The 16,659-nt window shown below is 40.2% G+C and overlaps 3 protein-coding genes across 4 annotated transcripts; 2 read left to right on the top strand and 1 right to left on the bottom strand.

The window, feature by feature from the left end:
• The first annotated feature begins 1,862 nt into the window (after positions 1–1,862).
• LOC111461540 lies at positions 1,863–5,018 on the top strand. 2 transcript variants are annotated; one of them, XM_023105091.1, is made up of 5 exons: positions 1,863–2,232; positions 2,776–3,080; positions 3,192–3,281; positions 4,141–4,502; positions 4,585–5,018. In XM_023105091.1, the coding sequence occupies exons 1-5, from the start codon at positions 2,022–2,024 to the stop codon at positions 4,847–4,849; spliced, it is 1,233 nt and encodes a 410-aa protein (XP_022960859.1). In that variant the 5' UTR covers positions 1,863–2,021; the 3' UTR covers positions 4,850–5,018. The 2 variants fall into 2 exon arrangements, with proteins under 2 accessions (XP_022960859.1, XP_022960861.1); XM_023105093.1 differs by having other exon boundaries at positions 1,864–2,229; positions 2,779–3,080; positions 4,585–5,002.
• On the bottom strand, positions 4,854–7,294 carry LOC111461539 (pentatricopeptide repeat-containing protein At3g26782, mitochondrial-like). The gene has a single exon (XM_023105090.1). It carries the CDS (start codon positions 7,251–7,253, stop codon positions 4,959–4,961), a length of 2,295 nt encoding a protein of 764 aa, XP_022960858.1. The 5' UTR covers positions 7,254–7,294; the 3' UTR covers positions 4,854–4,958.
• A 661-nt stretch (positions 7,295–7,955) lies between these two features.
• Positions 7,956–9,648, top strand: LOC111461821 (peptidyl-prolyl cis-trans isomerase CYP19-3). Its single transcript, XM_023105506.1, has 2 exons — positions 7,956–8,100; positions 8,880–9,648. The coding sequence occupies exon 2, from the start codon at positions 8,914–8,916 to the stop codon at positions 9,436–9,438; it is 525 nt and encodes a 174-aa protein (XP_022961274.1). The 5' UTR covers positions 7,956–8,100; positions 8,880–8,913; the 3' UTR covers positions 9,439–9,648.
• Positions 9,649–16,659: the final 7,011 nt, after the last annotated feature.

The raw sequence follows: 16,659 nt of genomic DNA, 5'->3' as shown, positions 1-16,659 counted from the left end.
TCTCTATGATCCTATGATCCGAGAATAATGTATGTCATATATATCAAATATGTACTCTACATTGATTAAATTTTTAAATTTCATGTCCCATGTAGTGTTGAGCTTAAATAATCATATATTCATCTAGCTCAAATAACCAAACTAATGTAATCGATCCTACACTGAGGCAACCATTGCAAGAACAAACACCCACAAAATCATAAACATGATCTAGTTCAACAAATTTTTTCGAATCACACATCTGCAATTCATCTCGAATACACGATAATAATCGAGTTTCTGCTAAAATGTTTGCAAGGCATTGACATATTCAACAATAGTTTTTTCTTTTTGCTTCACGGCTCCAATCTCGATCTAAATCTCATAGATCTGAGCAGCCTTGGAGTAAGTGCGATTAATGAAATCCCATATGACTTGTGCATTCGATAAAAACATATATGTATCACTGATAGATAGATAGCTCCATAGCATTATCGTGGAGTCTGCTTCATCTCATGTAGTGAATCTTAGATTCATTTTTGCTAGTCATGATCAATGAGATGTCGGTGTTTTTTCTTTCCCTTAAGATATATTGGTACGATTTGAAGCTATTAGAGTTTTTTCCGTCGAAGGTCAGATTTCCTTTGGGTTATAAGAATATCCTCTAAAAATTTTTATTTTTTTGATATGATGAACTAGTGGGTCGTAGTATGAAGAGGAGTCGTTTTTGTCGTAGCCCCTTCATAAAAGTTGCTCAAAAGATTGACAACATTCAATCTAGATATTTGAATTGTCCACCATTAACAAACGAGGAAGATCGAGAGATAAGTGTTTTAAGTTTTTAGTTTCGATTTTCCTCTAGATTTGAAAGATTTTCTTGAAATTAGGTTTTGAAACATCTTCAACTTTGGTAAACGAACCATGTTGATTCAAGTTACATGGAAAAAATATACAAAAATCGGAAGAAAATAGGGCGACGACAATAATGTGGAAAATTCTAGACCTCGGCACGAATCGAACATAGGTGCGTGCTCTGTGAGGACGACACATGGCAATGTCTTATTGCCTACAAAAAATTTAGAGAAAATAATACATTGCATAGGACTTAAAGGTTGGCGTGTGTGACCTGTGACTCGAATCACCGACCCAACTGCCTACATCCAACCCAAGACGCTTGTTCGCTCTACCCACCTTCGACTTGAATTCTTAACCTAACCTAATAGCTTGAAAACCCGCAAGTACAGACAATACTATGCCCAAGATGCGTCCATGGAATTACACGTAAAAGTTCCCTACTGTTCGTGACTCTCCACAATGGTAAGATGCGCCCATGGAATTACACGTAAAAGTTCCCTAGTGTTCGTTGACTCGAATCACCGACCCAACTGCCTACATCCAACCCAAGACGCTTGTTCGCTCTACCCACCTTCGACTCGAATTCTTAACCTAACCTAATAGCTTGAAAACTCGCAAGTACAGACAATACTATGCCCAAGATGCGCCCATGGAATTACACGTAAAAGTTTTCTACTGTTCGTGGCTCTCCATAATGGTAAGATGTGCCCATGGAATTACACGTAAAAGTTCCCTACTGTTCATGACTCTCCACAATGGTATGATATTGTCCACTTTGAGCATCAGAGACGAACATGACTCTCCACAATGGTCCTACTGTTCGTGACTCTCCACAATGGTATGATATTGTCCACTTTGAGCATAAGAGACGAATATGACTCTCCTATGATATTGTCCACTTTGAGTGTAGGCTCTCATGACTTTGATTTGGGCTTCACCAAAAGGACCGTGGTAGCAATAGAGAGAGTATTCTTTGTTTATAAAATCCATCGTTGCTATTTGCTAATACAAAATCCCTAATTCGAAGTTTATTTGCAAAATGGGGCAAAACTGAGAGACGAGCTTTTCACTTCACTTTCACCTTTCACTTACAATCGCTTAAATCACTCGGCATTCGGTCAAGATCGAGCTCAGGGAGTCTGTGGAAGAGTTCTGCTACGGTCGAGAGATCGGCGGGACCTGGAAAGATGGCCGATAATCTCTTCGAAGGACTTCCACCGCCGATTTCAGCGATAGACCCTTTGCCGGAGACCCAACTACAAGATGCAAACACCACTCAGAATCGGCCCTCCGATCCGTCTCCCAATCCCCCTGCTTCTTCTTCTTCTTGTCCTCCGCCGGTCATCAAGAGCGCCCTCAAGCGCCCGAAGACTGCCCTGGAACCCAATCCCACAGGTCTCCTCCTGTTCTCCTTCTAAATCGCTTCGATTTTGATTTTTGTTCATTCTTGGCTCTATATTTCATTGAACTCTATGCCTCTTTTTGGATATTTAATTCTCGGATCTCGGTTTTAGTTATTTGAAGGAGAAATAATTAAGGAATAGGAATTGGGCATACGGAGCTGGAGCTATTTGATTAGGATTTGAAACTTAGAGGATGAAAGGGGAGTTGTAAGGATTTCTTAGTGAGAATTTTTGTATGATTTTTCATCTGGTCTCTAACGTCGTGTTCATATGCTTCAATTATAGGTTTAATGAAAATTTAGCATCCAAACTTGGATGGTTGTGTCTATTAAGTCCATAAAGTTTAAAAGTTCTTATTGTGTTCTTGAACTTTGAATTTGGATTCTATACAGTCCCTATGCGATTTGACTATTCTATTTGAGAAATTTAGGTTGACAAAAGAGAGTAGCATGTCATTAGACACAATTTATAATTTAGCTTAAATTCAATATGTTTTTGTAAGAACTTTGGTAGAAACTGAAGTATGGAGTATGGTTTTCAGCTACAGCACCGGCACCGGGAAAGCGTTTAAGGTTCAAAACCACCACAGATGCCTCAGAGACCCAAGTTATGGAGGCTATGCAGAAGATAGCTTCACATATTAAGAACCCCACCAAGTTTGGTAAGGCTGCAAAACTTGCCATACAGCTCATTCAGGCGGGAAGCGTGAAGGCAGCTACGAGTGATCATTTCTTTGCCATACTTGAAGCTGCCATGTCCATGTCTTCATCCACTCCTTGTACTGATCCCTCGGTACGAGGAGATTATCATGCATTGTTCTCAGCTGCACAATCTACAATGGAAGTATGATGATCATATTTTAAGTTTTACAGTTGATGTAATGATATTTTCTGAGTCTGTTTCTCTAAATGAGATTTTAGTTTTCTAACAATGGTTTCTTATTATAATTTTCAGTGCCTTAACAAAAAGCAGAAGAACCAGTTATCAACCTGGACGATTCGGGCTGTAGTGGCAAATGATTTGTTGACAGATGACAGTTTTGTGGTCCGACTCTCCTCTTTTATCCGCGTTTTTTTTAAGCACGTTCTGAATGAATCTATGTTTGCTGTTATCGAGTTTAGTTAGTACTGCAAATTTCTCAAAATTTTGTTTTTGAAAAATCTATGAACGTACTTTAGATTCTAAACTTCTTGGGTTAGTAATATGCTCCACACTTCGTAAATGTCCGAAATTGAGTCTAGGGTTCAACGATTGTACTCATTTTTATTATTTCCCATACTTGTTTAAGCAAAGCCACTGCTCCTTTTGGATGTGATTGATGCTATATGAGGATATAGAACGTACATGTACTCGGGTTTTCTTTCTTTAGTTTATAACTTCTAGAAATGCTTCGGAAATCTTAGTGTAATTTTAAAAGGTTTTCATATAACATCTTCTTTCAAAAGGATTTTATGAAATGGCTTTCGTTTTAAGATTTTAAAACGTGGATATGAAAAATGGTTTTGGAAATAGATTAGAAAACAAAGAAAATGTGTGATGTCATATCGGTTGGAGAGGGAAACAAAACATTCCTTATAAGGGTGTAGAAACCTCTCCTTAACAGACGTGTTTTAAAATCTTGAGGGGAAGCCTAGAAGGAAAAGTCCAAATAGGACAATATCTGCTGGTGGTGAGCTTAGGCTGTTACAAATGGTATCAGAGCCAGACACCAGACGGTGTGCTAACAAGGACGCTGGATCCCAAAGGGGTGGGTTGTAAGATCCCACGTTGGTTAGAGAAGGAACGGAACCTTCCTTGAATGGGGACTTTGATTCTTACCGGTTATTTTGACCATTGTACTACTCTTTGTTCTTGGAACATCAATTTTCCCTTTTTTTCATGCTTGACTTTATGAACCATGTAGTTTTCAAAGACAGCAACACAAATAAAAGAAGCCATCTCTAATCTTCCAGTTGCTACTAAGGAGGACGACGTTGAGGAAGCTGAAGCACTTAAAGTTCACGAAGAGAACACAGATGATGAACATCAGAAAAAGGAAGATGCTGCTCCAGCCGAAGAGAAAAGCCAGGAAGAATCCGACCCGTTTGGACTCGAAGCTTTTCTGCCTGGTTCATTGAAGAAAGGTGAGAGGGCAAAGGGAAAAAATGATGTGGAATCCAAGATTAGAAAGGATGAAGAAGTGGAGGCTAAGAGTTTTCTCAAAGCACAAAGAGAAGCCTTAATTAGCTGTTTAGAAATTGCTGCTCATCGGTATAAAATTCCATGGTACAAATCTGCACTGACTACAATGTTATAGCACACAGTTCCTTGTGTTGTTCTGAAACTAACTTACACTTTCTCCTTGTAGGTGTCAAACTGTCATCGATATCTTAGTGAAGCATGCCTTTGATAATGTTATGAGGTTCACGTCACAGCAACGGGACGCGATCGGGAAATTGTGGGCTTCGGTGAGGGAACAACAAAATCGTAGGAAACAAGGAAAATCAGTCTCAGGTAAGCTCGATGTAAATGGATTTGAATGGTTGCAACAGAAATATGCCAATGAGAAGATCAGCATTCGACATTCTGTTGGAGCTAGTGGCGATCGAAAAGCACAACAGTGGCTTGGTTGACAAATCGATCAAGGTTTTTCCTTTGATGTTTGCTCATAACAAAAAAATTATGTACCTTAATTGTATTGTTGAAATTAATACGTACATGACCGCAATTTGGAATCTTATCTTACCAGTAGCCTAGACAAGAACAATATCCTTCACTAAAGTGATGAAATCGGTTTCGATCTCTGACTATTATTGTTCGTCCATAGATTTTCGATAATAGTTTTGTTGCAGCATGACAGTCATCGCAAATCCTCAGATTCTTAATGATTCGGATGGGCGTACCCGGGGCTGTACTTATGAGTCCAAATGCCATGGCCAGTTTCTCACTATGGTAACTGAGTGCAGATTCCTTCTCTTCGTCTTCTACGTTTAACAAAACTGCAGATGTGTTCGGTGCGTATCCCGCCTCTCTCAATTTGATGCACATTTCGGTCACCATTTCATGTACTTTTCTTGTTTGTGTGCATGTCTTATCTCCAGATCTGAAGTGATGAACTGAGCCATTTACCTCAATCCAGCTGAGTCCTGGTTCTTTCTTCATCCCTAAATGGCTCATTGTTTCTCTAACGCTCGTTACATCGGTCCATCTCTTTTCGGATGCATAGATGTTTGACTTAAGAACTCTATACCCACAGTTTTCTGGGTCCAATTCAAGAATCTTTCTTGCAGCCACCTCCCCCAAGGCCAGATTCTTATGTAGCTTACATGCAGCTAGCAGCGCACCCCATACAATTGTGTTGGGCCTCATGGGCATGTTTTCGATGATGCTGTGAGCTGCGTCGAGACGTTTAGCTCGACCAAGAAGATCTACCAAGCATCCATAGTGTTCGATCTTTGGAACTATTCCAAATTCATGAACCATTCTGTCGAAATGCTTCATTCCCTCCCCTACCAATCCAGAATGACTACAAGCATGAAAAACAGAAATGAATGTGATGTCATTAGGTTCAACACCATGACACACCATATCTGAAAAGAGTTCTAAAGCTTCTTTTCCACAACCATGGATTGAGAATCCAGCCATCATTGCATTCCACATGTGAATATCTCGTCGTGTGGCTTCATCGAACAGGCAACGAGCAGTTTTTAGATCTCCACATTTCGCATACATGTTGATGAGCGCTGTTTCTAAAACGACGTCTACTTCGACACCATGACGGTTTATGTAAGCATGAGTCCATCTACCAAGGTCAAGGGCTCCAACCTCTGCACATAAAGAAAGCAGGCTAACCATTGTCACCTTATTTGGTTTCACCTCACTGTCTAACATCTTAAGGAAGAGGCTGAACGCTTGATCGATGCAACTCGCATGAGCGTAAGCCGATATCAAAGCGCTCCAAATCTTGACATCTTTTTCCTCGACGCCATTGAAAAGAGCTCTAGCATATGCAACTTGCCCACACTTTCCATACATGTCTATGAGAGCAGTGGCCAAAGCCAGAGACATCCCAAACCCATTCCTTAACAGATAGGCATGCAACCACTTGCCCAAATCCAAGGCTCCCACAAAGCCACACTCTGTTATCAAACTTAGTAAAGTGATCTCATTAGGAGCTATGTTTTCTTCAAGCATTCTACTAAAATTCTTTGCCCCTTCAACGAACCTGCAACTGCGAATACAACCCGCTATCAACGCCGTCCAAGAAACGACGTTTCTCTGAGATAACCCATCGAAAAGCCTCATTGCCGATGCCAATTTGTCGCCCTTGCAATACATATCAATCAACGCAGTTGTTAAAGGAAGTTCGATTCTCTCATTACCAACATTTCTCACAACGTAACCATGAATCGCCCTCCCCGACTTCATATCCGAGAGCTCCCCAAATACACCAATCATGCTAATCAAAGCAACATCACTAAGCTTCACTCCCACAAAATGCATCTCTCGAACGAGCCTATATGCTTCACCGAACGATTTGCTCCGCACGTAGCACCCAAGCATAGTACTCCAAGAGACAACATCTCTGTCAGGCATTTTATCAAACACCAAGCAAGCAGAAACCAAACTCCCACATTTCTCATACATGTTCATCAAAGCATTGCACACAAAAACGTCCGATACGAACCCGTTCTTAACCGCGAAACCGTGCACTTCCCTGCCGAAATTTGTAGAGGAAGCTTGAGCACAGGCTTTGAGAAGTGAAGGAACAATGAAGTTGTCAACTGCAGCAGCATCAGTTGTGCGCATATGGTGATACAAGATGAAGGCCGCTTGTGGGAGGTGGTTGTCGGTGTAAGATGAAATGAGGAGATTGAAATTGGCTTCAGGGGTGAAGTGGGATCGAGAGAAGAAACTGTGAGGGTTACGGAATTGGGTTTTGATGCAATGGGCATGGATTTGGTGGGTCTGTTGGAGATTCAAATGGGAGTGGCCGGAGCCTGACGGAGAGGCGGCGGAGAGAATCAGTTGGTCCATTTACGGCCTTTGTCTTCCACATCTGCGCCTCCTCACCAAAATATCTCTATTTCCTCCATCCAAAATATCATCTCTTAAAAGAATTTTTGGATTTGCAACCCAAAATAAATAAATAAATAAATAAAATAAAGAAATAATGGTGTCTCGATAGAACTTGTTTTTAATAATTTCAAATGATTTGATTCAGATGGTTTACGGGGAGACATGCGAAAGAGTTATATTTAATGTTCTTTATAAATTTGGGACGAGAGGATATAAATATGAATGCTTGTCAAATTTGGTGTCAATAAAACACTAGTCGGACGCTCCACTGCACCGTATGATTGTTCACCAAAATGACGTCTACCCGAAATGCATTGAAAATGCGTGTGTCATAGTGAGGGTGAACGTTCCAAAACGAGTGTTTTGGGCGACTTCTTTTGAAATGGGTTTTTCAAGGATAGTATCGGGTGGTACGAGTGTGTTAGTATTGCACTCTAGCCCACGTGTTGAAGGTTAGATTATGCAATTGTTATTCGGTATGGAATCCGTAAATGATATGACATGGGTACGGGAGAGTCCGCCAATCTAAAATTTCGAGTTAGGGTAAAAGATTTGTTCAACCCAACTCAACTCGAACTCGAACTCGTTAATCCAAATATACAATTTTCATTTTCTTAGGGCAAAAAAAGAATTAGTAGCAACTTATGGGGAATGTATGACAAATTGAGAAGTACAAGGATGGAATTGCAAATTTTCATTTCTTTTCTAAAACCCCAAAACCCTAATCTCTGCTCCTCTTTATAAGTAACAGAGAGCTCTAGTTTCTCCATCGGATTATCCAGACTCATCCTTCACTGCTTCGAAGGTACATTCTCTCTTCTTCATCGTTTACTTTTCGGTTGAAGTTCTGCCCTAGAATTCCAGATTCTTCATTCTTCCAAAGCACATATCGAAGGCTTTCAGGTTCATTGTATGACTGCCTGCTGAGCTCAAAATTTGTGCGACATTGTTTCCTCGTCGTATGCTCTCACTGCACGTCCTTTGGAGTTTATAGACCGATTTCGTGTCTGACCTACACTGGATTTGGGAGCGACGACGAACATTTTCTGATCTGTTTTCCGCCTTTCATTTATTTTGATTGGTGTTTTTTTTTTTTTCCTTCTGGTTTTTTATTGTTTACTAGGGCGTGAGATGTATGGAGATTCTAGATATTGTTTCTGTTTTGAAGTTTTTCTTCCTTGTCAATGTGAGTCATATTGTTAGTGTTTCTCGAGTGTCATAACTTGCATGTTGGTTTAGATTTTAGTTCATTTTCTTGTCTCCTGAGAAATTAGCAAGAGAACGGCTAATGTCAATGTTTTGTGGAATTTTGTAATGCTTAATCGAAGATTACGAGGTGTTTTCTGGTGAATGATATGTGAACGATAGATTTTCAAGTAAATTTAGGTCTGAAGAATCTAATCTGAAATTGCGTGTTTGAGACACTCATTCAAATAAATCATGTCTATTACATAATTATTGTGTTTTGGAGACACTTACCGTTTTCAGTTATGATTTATTTGTGTGTACTGAGATTAAGAACTTATTAACTGCTGTGCCAACTCGTCATTACTCTTAAAATCATCCTGTCTTAATCATTAACAGAGCCCAATTTGAAGTTTGTGAGCAGCAAAGAACAATGTCCAATCCAAAAGTGTTCTTCGATATTTTGATTGGGAAGATGAAAGCAGGGCGGATTGTTATGGAGCTGTTTGCAGACACAACGCCAAAAACTGCAGAGAATTTCCGAGCCCTCTGCACCGGAGAGAAGGGGATGGGAAGATCAGGGAAGCTATTGCACTACAAAGGCTCAACATTCCACCGTATAATCCCCAACTTCATGTGCCAAGGAGGAGATTTCACAAAGGGTAATGGAACAGGAGGAGAGTCTATCTATGGCTTGAAATTTGCAGATGAAAACTTCAAGATGAAACACACCGGACCGGGAATTCTATCGATGGCGAATGCTGGACCAAACACCAACGGTTCTCAGTTCTTCATTTGCACTGAGAAGACTCCATGGCTGGATGGGAAGCATGTTGTGTTTGGGAAAGTTGTGGATGGTTATAGTGTGGTAAAGGCGATGGAGAATGTGGGTTCAGACAGTGGGAGTACTAAGCAAACAGTTGTGATTGAGGACTGTGGGCAGGTAGCTGAGAGTTGAAGGTACGAATTTTGTTACAAAATTCACTTTCAATTCTTGAAAATAATGCTGTTCTTGCCAGTGTCCCATCTAAATTAAACTCTCATGACTCCAATTTACTCCATAGTTATGTTTAGTAATATTAAGAGTCATATTGCTTGAGCATCGAAGTTTGTATGTGGTATTTTTAATGAAGTGAATAATAGACGATGTTATTTTTTTTTTCCTACTTCACAATTTGTCTGAATTATTTAATAAAAACTAAAGTCTCATTCACATTTTCTGCACGACCCATGCATCTACGTTGTCATCTCATGTTTCGAGACAACTTAGCCATCATGGCTTGCTCGGACATGTTTATCGAGAACTAACCCATGTGTCGATCATATCAGCAGGACATCCCAAACATCTATCCATCCAAATTCTATCAGGATATGAAATCTCTTGTGTCCATGTCATGTCGTTTATAGACTCTGTATCAGATAGTGCGTCCATATACCAACTTCGGACTCATGGGTTGGGGCATAATGTTGGTATACTCATGCTGTCTAACACTATCCTCGAAAATCCATTTCGAAAGAAGTTGTCACGAACACTCACCCACATCTAACATACATATGTACCATAGAGTAGCTTAAGGCACGAAGCTCATGGGTGGTGGAGTTGTATGATCGGGCTTCGAGCCACATTTGACAGAAGTGCGGTAAAAACAAATTGAATGAAAGCAATGTTACAAATTTTTAGACCCATTAAAGAGGTAGAATTCCATGTGATTGTTTTGTGAGGTGTTCGCCCTGGAGTTTTCTCTGTTGAGAAGACTCATTCCCCTCCACCACACAAGTCTCATTCCATTACGAACTTTACTCAACTAGAGCAACTGATCTTTGATCTTTACCAGTAATCGGTTAGCCTAGGACTTACCCAGTTGTTTTGTAGGGTACATGATTGTTAACTATGATTGAAGTGGTTGACTCGATGTGATACCATTTGTCATAGTCAAGGCCCCTTGTTTTGCTTCGCATGCAAGGGGAACTATCAAAAAGCAAGGGCTCACAACAAAGGCTCTATAACTTCCAAGAAAAATTTAGAATAAATTCATAAGTTGAGTACAAGATAGCATAAATTGAAACACCATTAATAAAAAACGTGGAAAACCTCTGCATGGAGCTCATACATATTTATCCGTTCTCCAAAAGAGAGTGGACGAGATTGAAGAGTCCATATACATATCTTTGAACTCGTAAATAGATAGTTAAAGATAAAGAGTGTTTAAATGTCACTGTAAGTTTTATTAATACCTATACGGACATAAAATTGAACTAGTACATATTCAACATCCATATACATGAAAACAATACCTTACCCGGTGAAAATAACATGGGAGTGATAATAAGGTTGTAGTATCTTTGTCCACAACATCTACTCGGAATGCATCAATTCCAATAGTCCTAGCAATTTTATCCGTGTTCGTTCTACATGTGCTTAGCGAGCGATTGGCACTTTGTTCTCTTTTTATTTTTCATTGGACGGTTCAGATGGACTTCACGGTTCTTTCCCGACTCAAATTGAAAAGGTTGTCTCATTCATTTTTAGCCACGAATGAAATGAAAAATTATTAACCCCTATTTCTTTTGGCCCTAAATCTTTCTGAATTGATGAAAGAATTTACTTTTGCTTGTTTAATTACGTTATAAAAGTGAATAAAGTCTCTCATCGACTAGATAATAAAACACAAGATCTTATAGATGACGTCTTTCTGGTTGAACGTGAGAACCCATCCTCGCCATTTGAGGCCATTTGGAGTAGTTGTGGTCATAAACGATAGACAGATAGGGAAGTTGGAGCTTAAAGGTATTATAAAACTTTTGAAAGTTCGAAATTTTTTCAAATAGATTCGAAAGTTTTTTAAACAAATTATTAACGTAGGTAAAATATTTTGAAACAAATATTATTAATGTAGAACAGATCAACCTTATGTTCATGTAGGTCGAAGAATAGCGGGCCGATTCTCCGTATTCGAACAATACTCGATGGGTAGTCCTCGACTCATTTAAGCCTATGCAAATCATTCCATGAACGTTTCCTTACCTTTTCAATGTTGTTATTATTATTATTATTATTATTATTATTATTATTTTATGAATACTCCTTCCAATTTTTCTTTTGTTCAAATTTTGTATGGATATTTCTAGGTATATATTTGTGAAAATATATACATATATAATTTTGTTTGTATTTAAGTTAGAATTTTTCCACATAATTTACGGTTTCAAGTTTCAAAATGGTTGAAGAGGTGAGATTGACAGGTTTTTCAACTACAACAATCCCACATTGAAAGATTTAAAATAGCATGTAGTATTCTTAAAGAAGTCATTGTGACAAAGGGATTCTCGAGCATGGTAATGTGAGCTTGTACCCTATATCAGGGCAACAAAGTGGTTGGAGGTTGGCTCAACTCAATGGCTAGGGTTGTTGGAGTTGTTATCTGGCACCTCCAAGATGTGAGATTGATAGTTTTTGTGGTGGTTGGAAATGGCGGGAATAGGAGAATATAAATTATTAAAATATGAGACGTTCAAAATGCATGAAGAGGTGAGATTGATAGGTTTTTCAACTACAACAACCCCACATTCATAAATTATATCGCCGAGCTTTATAATGTGAGCTTGTAACCCATATGGGGGCAACAAAGTGATTGGAGGTTGGCTCAATCCATTGGTTAGGGTTGTCGGGGTTGTTCTCTGGCCTGTCCATTCCAGGGAGGGAGTTGGGTCATGGGCCTTGGGCGAAGGCTCAGTGTCCATTATCCTTGGAGTTTGGAGGAAACCGCAAACCGCGTGAGGCTCTGGGTAGTCCTCAACTTGACATACACTTTTTTTTCTTTTTCAAAATGTTTGAAGAGGTGAGATTCATAGGTTTTTCATCTACAACAATCCCACATTGTTAAAATTAGATGTAGTCTTCATAAAGTAGCCATTATGATAAGCATATCATCGAGCTTGTTAATGTGAGCTTGTAACCCACTTGTTGGCTCAACCCATTGCTTAGGGTTGTTGGAGTTGTTCTCTGGCCTGTCCATTCCAAGGAGGGAGTTGGGTCATGGACTTTGATCGAAGGCCTGGTTTCCATTGTCCTTAGAGTTGGAGGAAATCGCATGAGATTGGTTTTACAGAGCTAACCCATATGGGGGCAACAAAGCGGTTGGAGGTTGGCTGCTCAACCCATTGGTTGGTTAGGGTTGTTTGAGTTAGTTCTCTAGCCCCTTCATTCCAAGGAGGGAGTCGGGTGAGGTTGGCTTTACAGAGAAAAGCGTAACCTTCCCATTGGTTAGCATTTAAAATCTCTAGACTACAATATAGAGAGCTACTAGTGAAGCTGAAAGACTACAGATTTTGAGCAAGCAGTGACGAGTGAAGGAGTTAGCAGTGATGACATCCAATACCGATGAGTGAAGGAGTTGTAGCAGAGCTACTGGTGCAGACTTACCCGGCCCTTCAACAAGCCTATCTTGTCCTTCATGTCTATGCTGATGTCTCTGTTATGCTTTTGTCTCAACATGTCTTCAATGCCCACTTTGCGTGGTGGTGTGTTGGATGATGCATCGTCCTCCTCGATCGCATCATGGCATTCTTCTACGTTGGCCCGTGTATGGCCGGATGGGCGTCTCTTGAGGGACACCCCTTTGCTTGTCATGGCGTGAGGGTCACAACCTACTCTCTTCATAGTAAGGTTGTGACGTTCTCCCCCACTTAACTTAGTCATCGTCCTCGATGACTTACTCGGGTCACAATCATATTGCGGATTGTGACATTCTCCCCTACTTGATTTAGTCATCGTCCTCGATGACTTTCTCGGGCGCGTTCGCCCCACCTATTGTGAGGAGTTGACTAGTGCAGATAGTAAGCTGGAAGACAACAGATTTTGAGCAAGCAGTGATGAGTGAAGGAGTTGTAGCACAGATGGCTCGACTCACAGTCCAACATACATTTCGACTCTGGTGAAGTAGTATGAAGAGGAACATAGCAGAGTTCTTACGCAAGTGACTTATAACCCTTTAGTGCGCCGAAATGGAAGTGGGAAAATATAGCTATGGACTTCATCGTAGATTTATCCAGAACATCGGAAGAATATACAGTGATATGGATAATCGTCGACAGGCTACCTAAGCCGTCGCACTTCCTACCTAGTAAGACAACTTATACGATGGATAACTTGGCACATTTATACACGAAAGAGATTGTTAGACTACATGGGGTTTTAGTGTCTATGTTGTCGGATCTAGATCCACGCTTTACATCGACATTTTGACGCTGATTCTAGAAAGCTTTGGGCACTCGCCTCGACGTTAGTACTGCTTTCCACCCAAGATAGACGGTTAGACTGAGTGTTTGAACAAAATTTTAGAAGATATGTTGCGCGCTTATGTGCTGAATTTTGTAGGTAGTTGAGACTCTAAGCTACTTTTTATGGAGTTCGCTTACAACAACGACTTACAGGCAACCATTGGAATGACACTATTTGAAGCATCATAAGAAAAATGTTGTACGTCTCTGTTGTGTTGGGAGGAGGTAGGTAAATGAGGGCTAATGAGACCAAAGTTAGTCTAGGCTACTAATGAGATTGTGCATAAGAAGAGTTACAAACTAGCCCTACCACCATCCCTTTCATTGGGTATAAAACGTGTTCCATGTGTCCTACACGTGCCATATGTATGGTTGATATGTTATGCTATGCTAAGTTATACAATGTGTCACACTTATGCTTGTCCAAGGCGTGTTTCCTGCGGCTGTGTGTCCGATGTCCCAGTCATGCTTGTCCAGGATATGTTGTTCATGGTCGCATGTTCGTTCCAAAATCATGTCTACACTCGCTATTGTCAAAAATGTCCCGAAATGTTAATAAGGGGATGTGACTAGTTGTCAATTATTCGTACCTTGGTTAAATGTTATCAAAGCTATGGTTGTTACTCATTCACTCTTAACTTATAACATTAATTTCTTTCAAATTAGTTTAAACATATTTCTTCACTTACATTTTCTAAACATTTCTTTCAAACATGACCGAGACTCAATCATACGTCAAGGTTGTCCACAAAGTCCAACTTTCGTATGTTTGACTTTTTCGCCATGTTAGAACAAGTGTCGCATAATCACTATCCTACTGCTAGAAGAGTGTGATTGTGATAAATGGTATTATAGTCGAGTCTGCTCCTTGACGGTACACAAACATGTCCACTACAACATAATTGAGCATGTCCCTAGTTAACTAATTGGTAGAGATCGAAAATCACTTACTCTACTTGAGTGAAGTTCTTTGGAATGGGGCTTTTGGAATCTCACATGAATGAGATTGTCGCTAAAGCTGATAGAATCGACGAGATGACAGGCCAAATAGAGGCAATTCTTGTCCGTAAATTAATGGTTAGGGTTGAGGCGTTAGAAAACAAGGTCATGACTACTGATTGCTTTGAGCATGGGGATAGCTCGTTGGGCTCTGTTACTCAGATGGAAGAATGTATTAAGAACTTAGACAATAACTAATAAGCAAGCGTTCAGATGGTCTTAGAAGTGTCTAAAGATTTCAGAGAAGTTGAGGGTGTAGTCTAGTACTTTTGGCCACAAAAGCCGTGGAAAAAGAAGCTACAGTCACGTTGGCAACCATGCATCTAGCCAATGATGCAAAGTTGTGGTTGAGATCGAAGTACATGGACATTCAAGATGGTCGATGTACTATGGACACTTGGGAGAGCATAAAACAAGGCCTCTGCTCTCAATTCATCCCAAAGAATGTCGAGATAATCGCAAGAAGGAAGTTAAGGGAGCTGAGAAATATTTGCAATAACCGAAACTCCGTTAAGCAGTTTTTTGGGCTTATGTCAAATATTCGTAATATGTCTCAAACAGATTTGTTGAGAGGTTGAAGTCGTAGGCAAAGACCAAACTCTACAAACAAAGAGTTCGAGACCTTTCCATGGCCTATGCTACAACCGAATGACTGTTTGATCTTAACATCGATCAACCCCAAGATATAAGGTGGATCCAGGCTTCCGCAAGTGGTGGAAATAAAAATTATAGTCCCAACTCCCTTAAAGGTGATAGAAGGGACAAACTTGAAGTCGGAGGAGGGGAATATGAGTCCTTCCAATATAGAGGTAGAACACAATGGCGGAGATCTCACAGTCATAATAGTCGCAGTCAAAGCCAAAGCCAAGGTCTCTCACCTTGCTTCATATACAAGGGGCCTACAGAGAAACTGAGTGCATACAAAAGGCGGCACCTATGCCTTTAGAGAAACATTCGAAATGAAATCAGAAGCTAAGTACGAGATGACAGAAGTTGACACACCACTAGTCAAAAGCGTGGAAAACCCCACATGGAGGCCCTAAAGTTGCCCCTAGAAGAGAGTGGATTAGATAGAAAAGTTAGTGGAACGCATTCTAATGCATGTTGGGGCCTGGGTCAACCATAGAAGGACCAAAAACACTGTAGTCAACAATGAAGCCGCTCGCAACTTCATGACAGAGACTGAAGCGAAACACTTGAACATTCTAAGAAACCGAGATACAGGACAAATGCAAGCTGTCAATTCAGTAACCATACTTGTCTTAGGGGTTGCAAAGAGAACTCCGATCAATATAGGGTCTTGGATGAGACAAATTGCTTTTGTGATTATCAAGATGGACGACTTCAACGTCGTGTTAGGGATGGATTTATTGCTTGAATACAAAATTATTTTCATGCTCCTAGTGAAATGTTTAGTAGTAATTGGGTCCAACCCGACAATCATTCAGAATATCACCCGTCAACTAAAGGAAGTGAAGATGACGTTGGCGCTGTATTTGGTAAGGGATCTTACCGATAATGAACCACGATCGCTACCATTGTCATGGTTGAAGAGTGGGGCTCAAGTGAGTTCATTTCAATAGAAACCTCGCAACCTGATATGAATCCAACCACTGATCCTTTGCATGTACCCAAAGAAGCGATTACAAGAAGTAGGGTATTACAATGGTTGAAGAGGGGGCTCAAGTGAGCTCACTTCAATAGAAACCTCACGACCACTATAGGAACCCTGCGACACAAAGCCAAAATGTCAAACAAAGAGTTTATCCTCACCTAAGGAGATCAATCACGAGATTGATTCTATGTCGGAGGCGAAATCGCTTGCCACAGATGTGTGTCATACACCTCAACCTAAGCTAATTGAATTCTACAAATAGCTAATGACTTGTTGCAATCGGGT

This window comes from Cucurbita moschata, unplaced genomic scaffold (assembly GCF_002738365.1).
Source record: "Cucurbita moschata cultivar Rifu unplaced genomic scaffold, Cmos_1.0 Cmo_Scf00025, whole genome shotgun sequence".
Lineage (NCBI taxonomy): Eukaryota > Viridiplantae > Streptophyta > Magnoliopsida > Cucurbitales > Cucurbitaceae > Cucurbita > Cucurbita moschata.
This window is presented reverse-complemented; position numbering and strand designations above follow the sequence as displayed.

What these genes read in the sequence shown, in the direction of transcription:
- LOC111461540 (XM_023105091.1), top strand. Translation starts at nt 2,022, where the DNA reads ATGGCCGATAATCTCTTCGAAGGACTTCCACCGCCGATTTCAGCGATA. An exon ending in CTGCACAATCTACAATGGAA is followed by an intron (nt 3,081 to 3,191) that starts GTATGATGATCA and finishes TATAATTTTCAG; the next exon opens with TGCCTTAACAAAAAGCAGAA. An exon ending in CATCGGTATAAAATTCCATG is followed by an intron (nt 4,503 to 4,584) that starts GTACAAATCTGC and finishes TTCTCCTTGTAG; the next exon opens with GTGTCAAACTGTCATCGATA.
- LOC111461539 (XM_023105090.1), bottom strand. Translation starts at nt 7,253, where the DNA reads ATGGACCAACTGATTCTCTCCGCCGCCTCTCCGTCAGGCTCCGGCCAC.
- LOC111461821 (XM_023105506.1), top strand. Translation starts at nt 8,914, where the DNA reads ATGTCCAATCCAAAAGTGTTCTTCGATATTTTGATTGGGAAGATGAAA.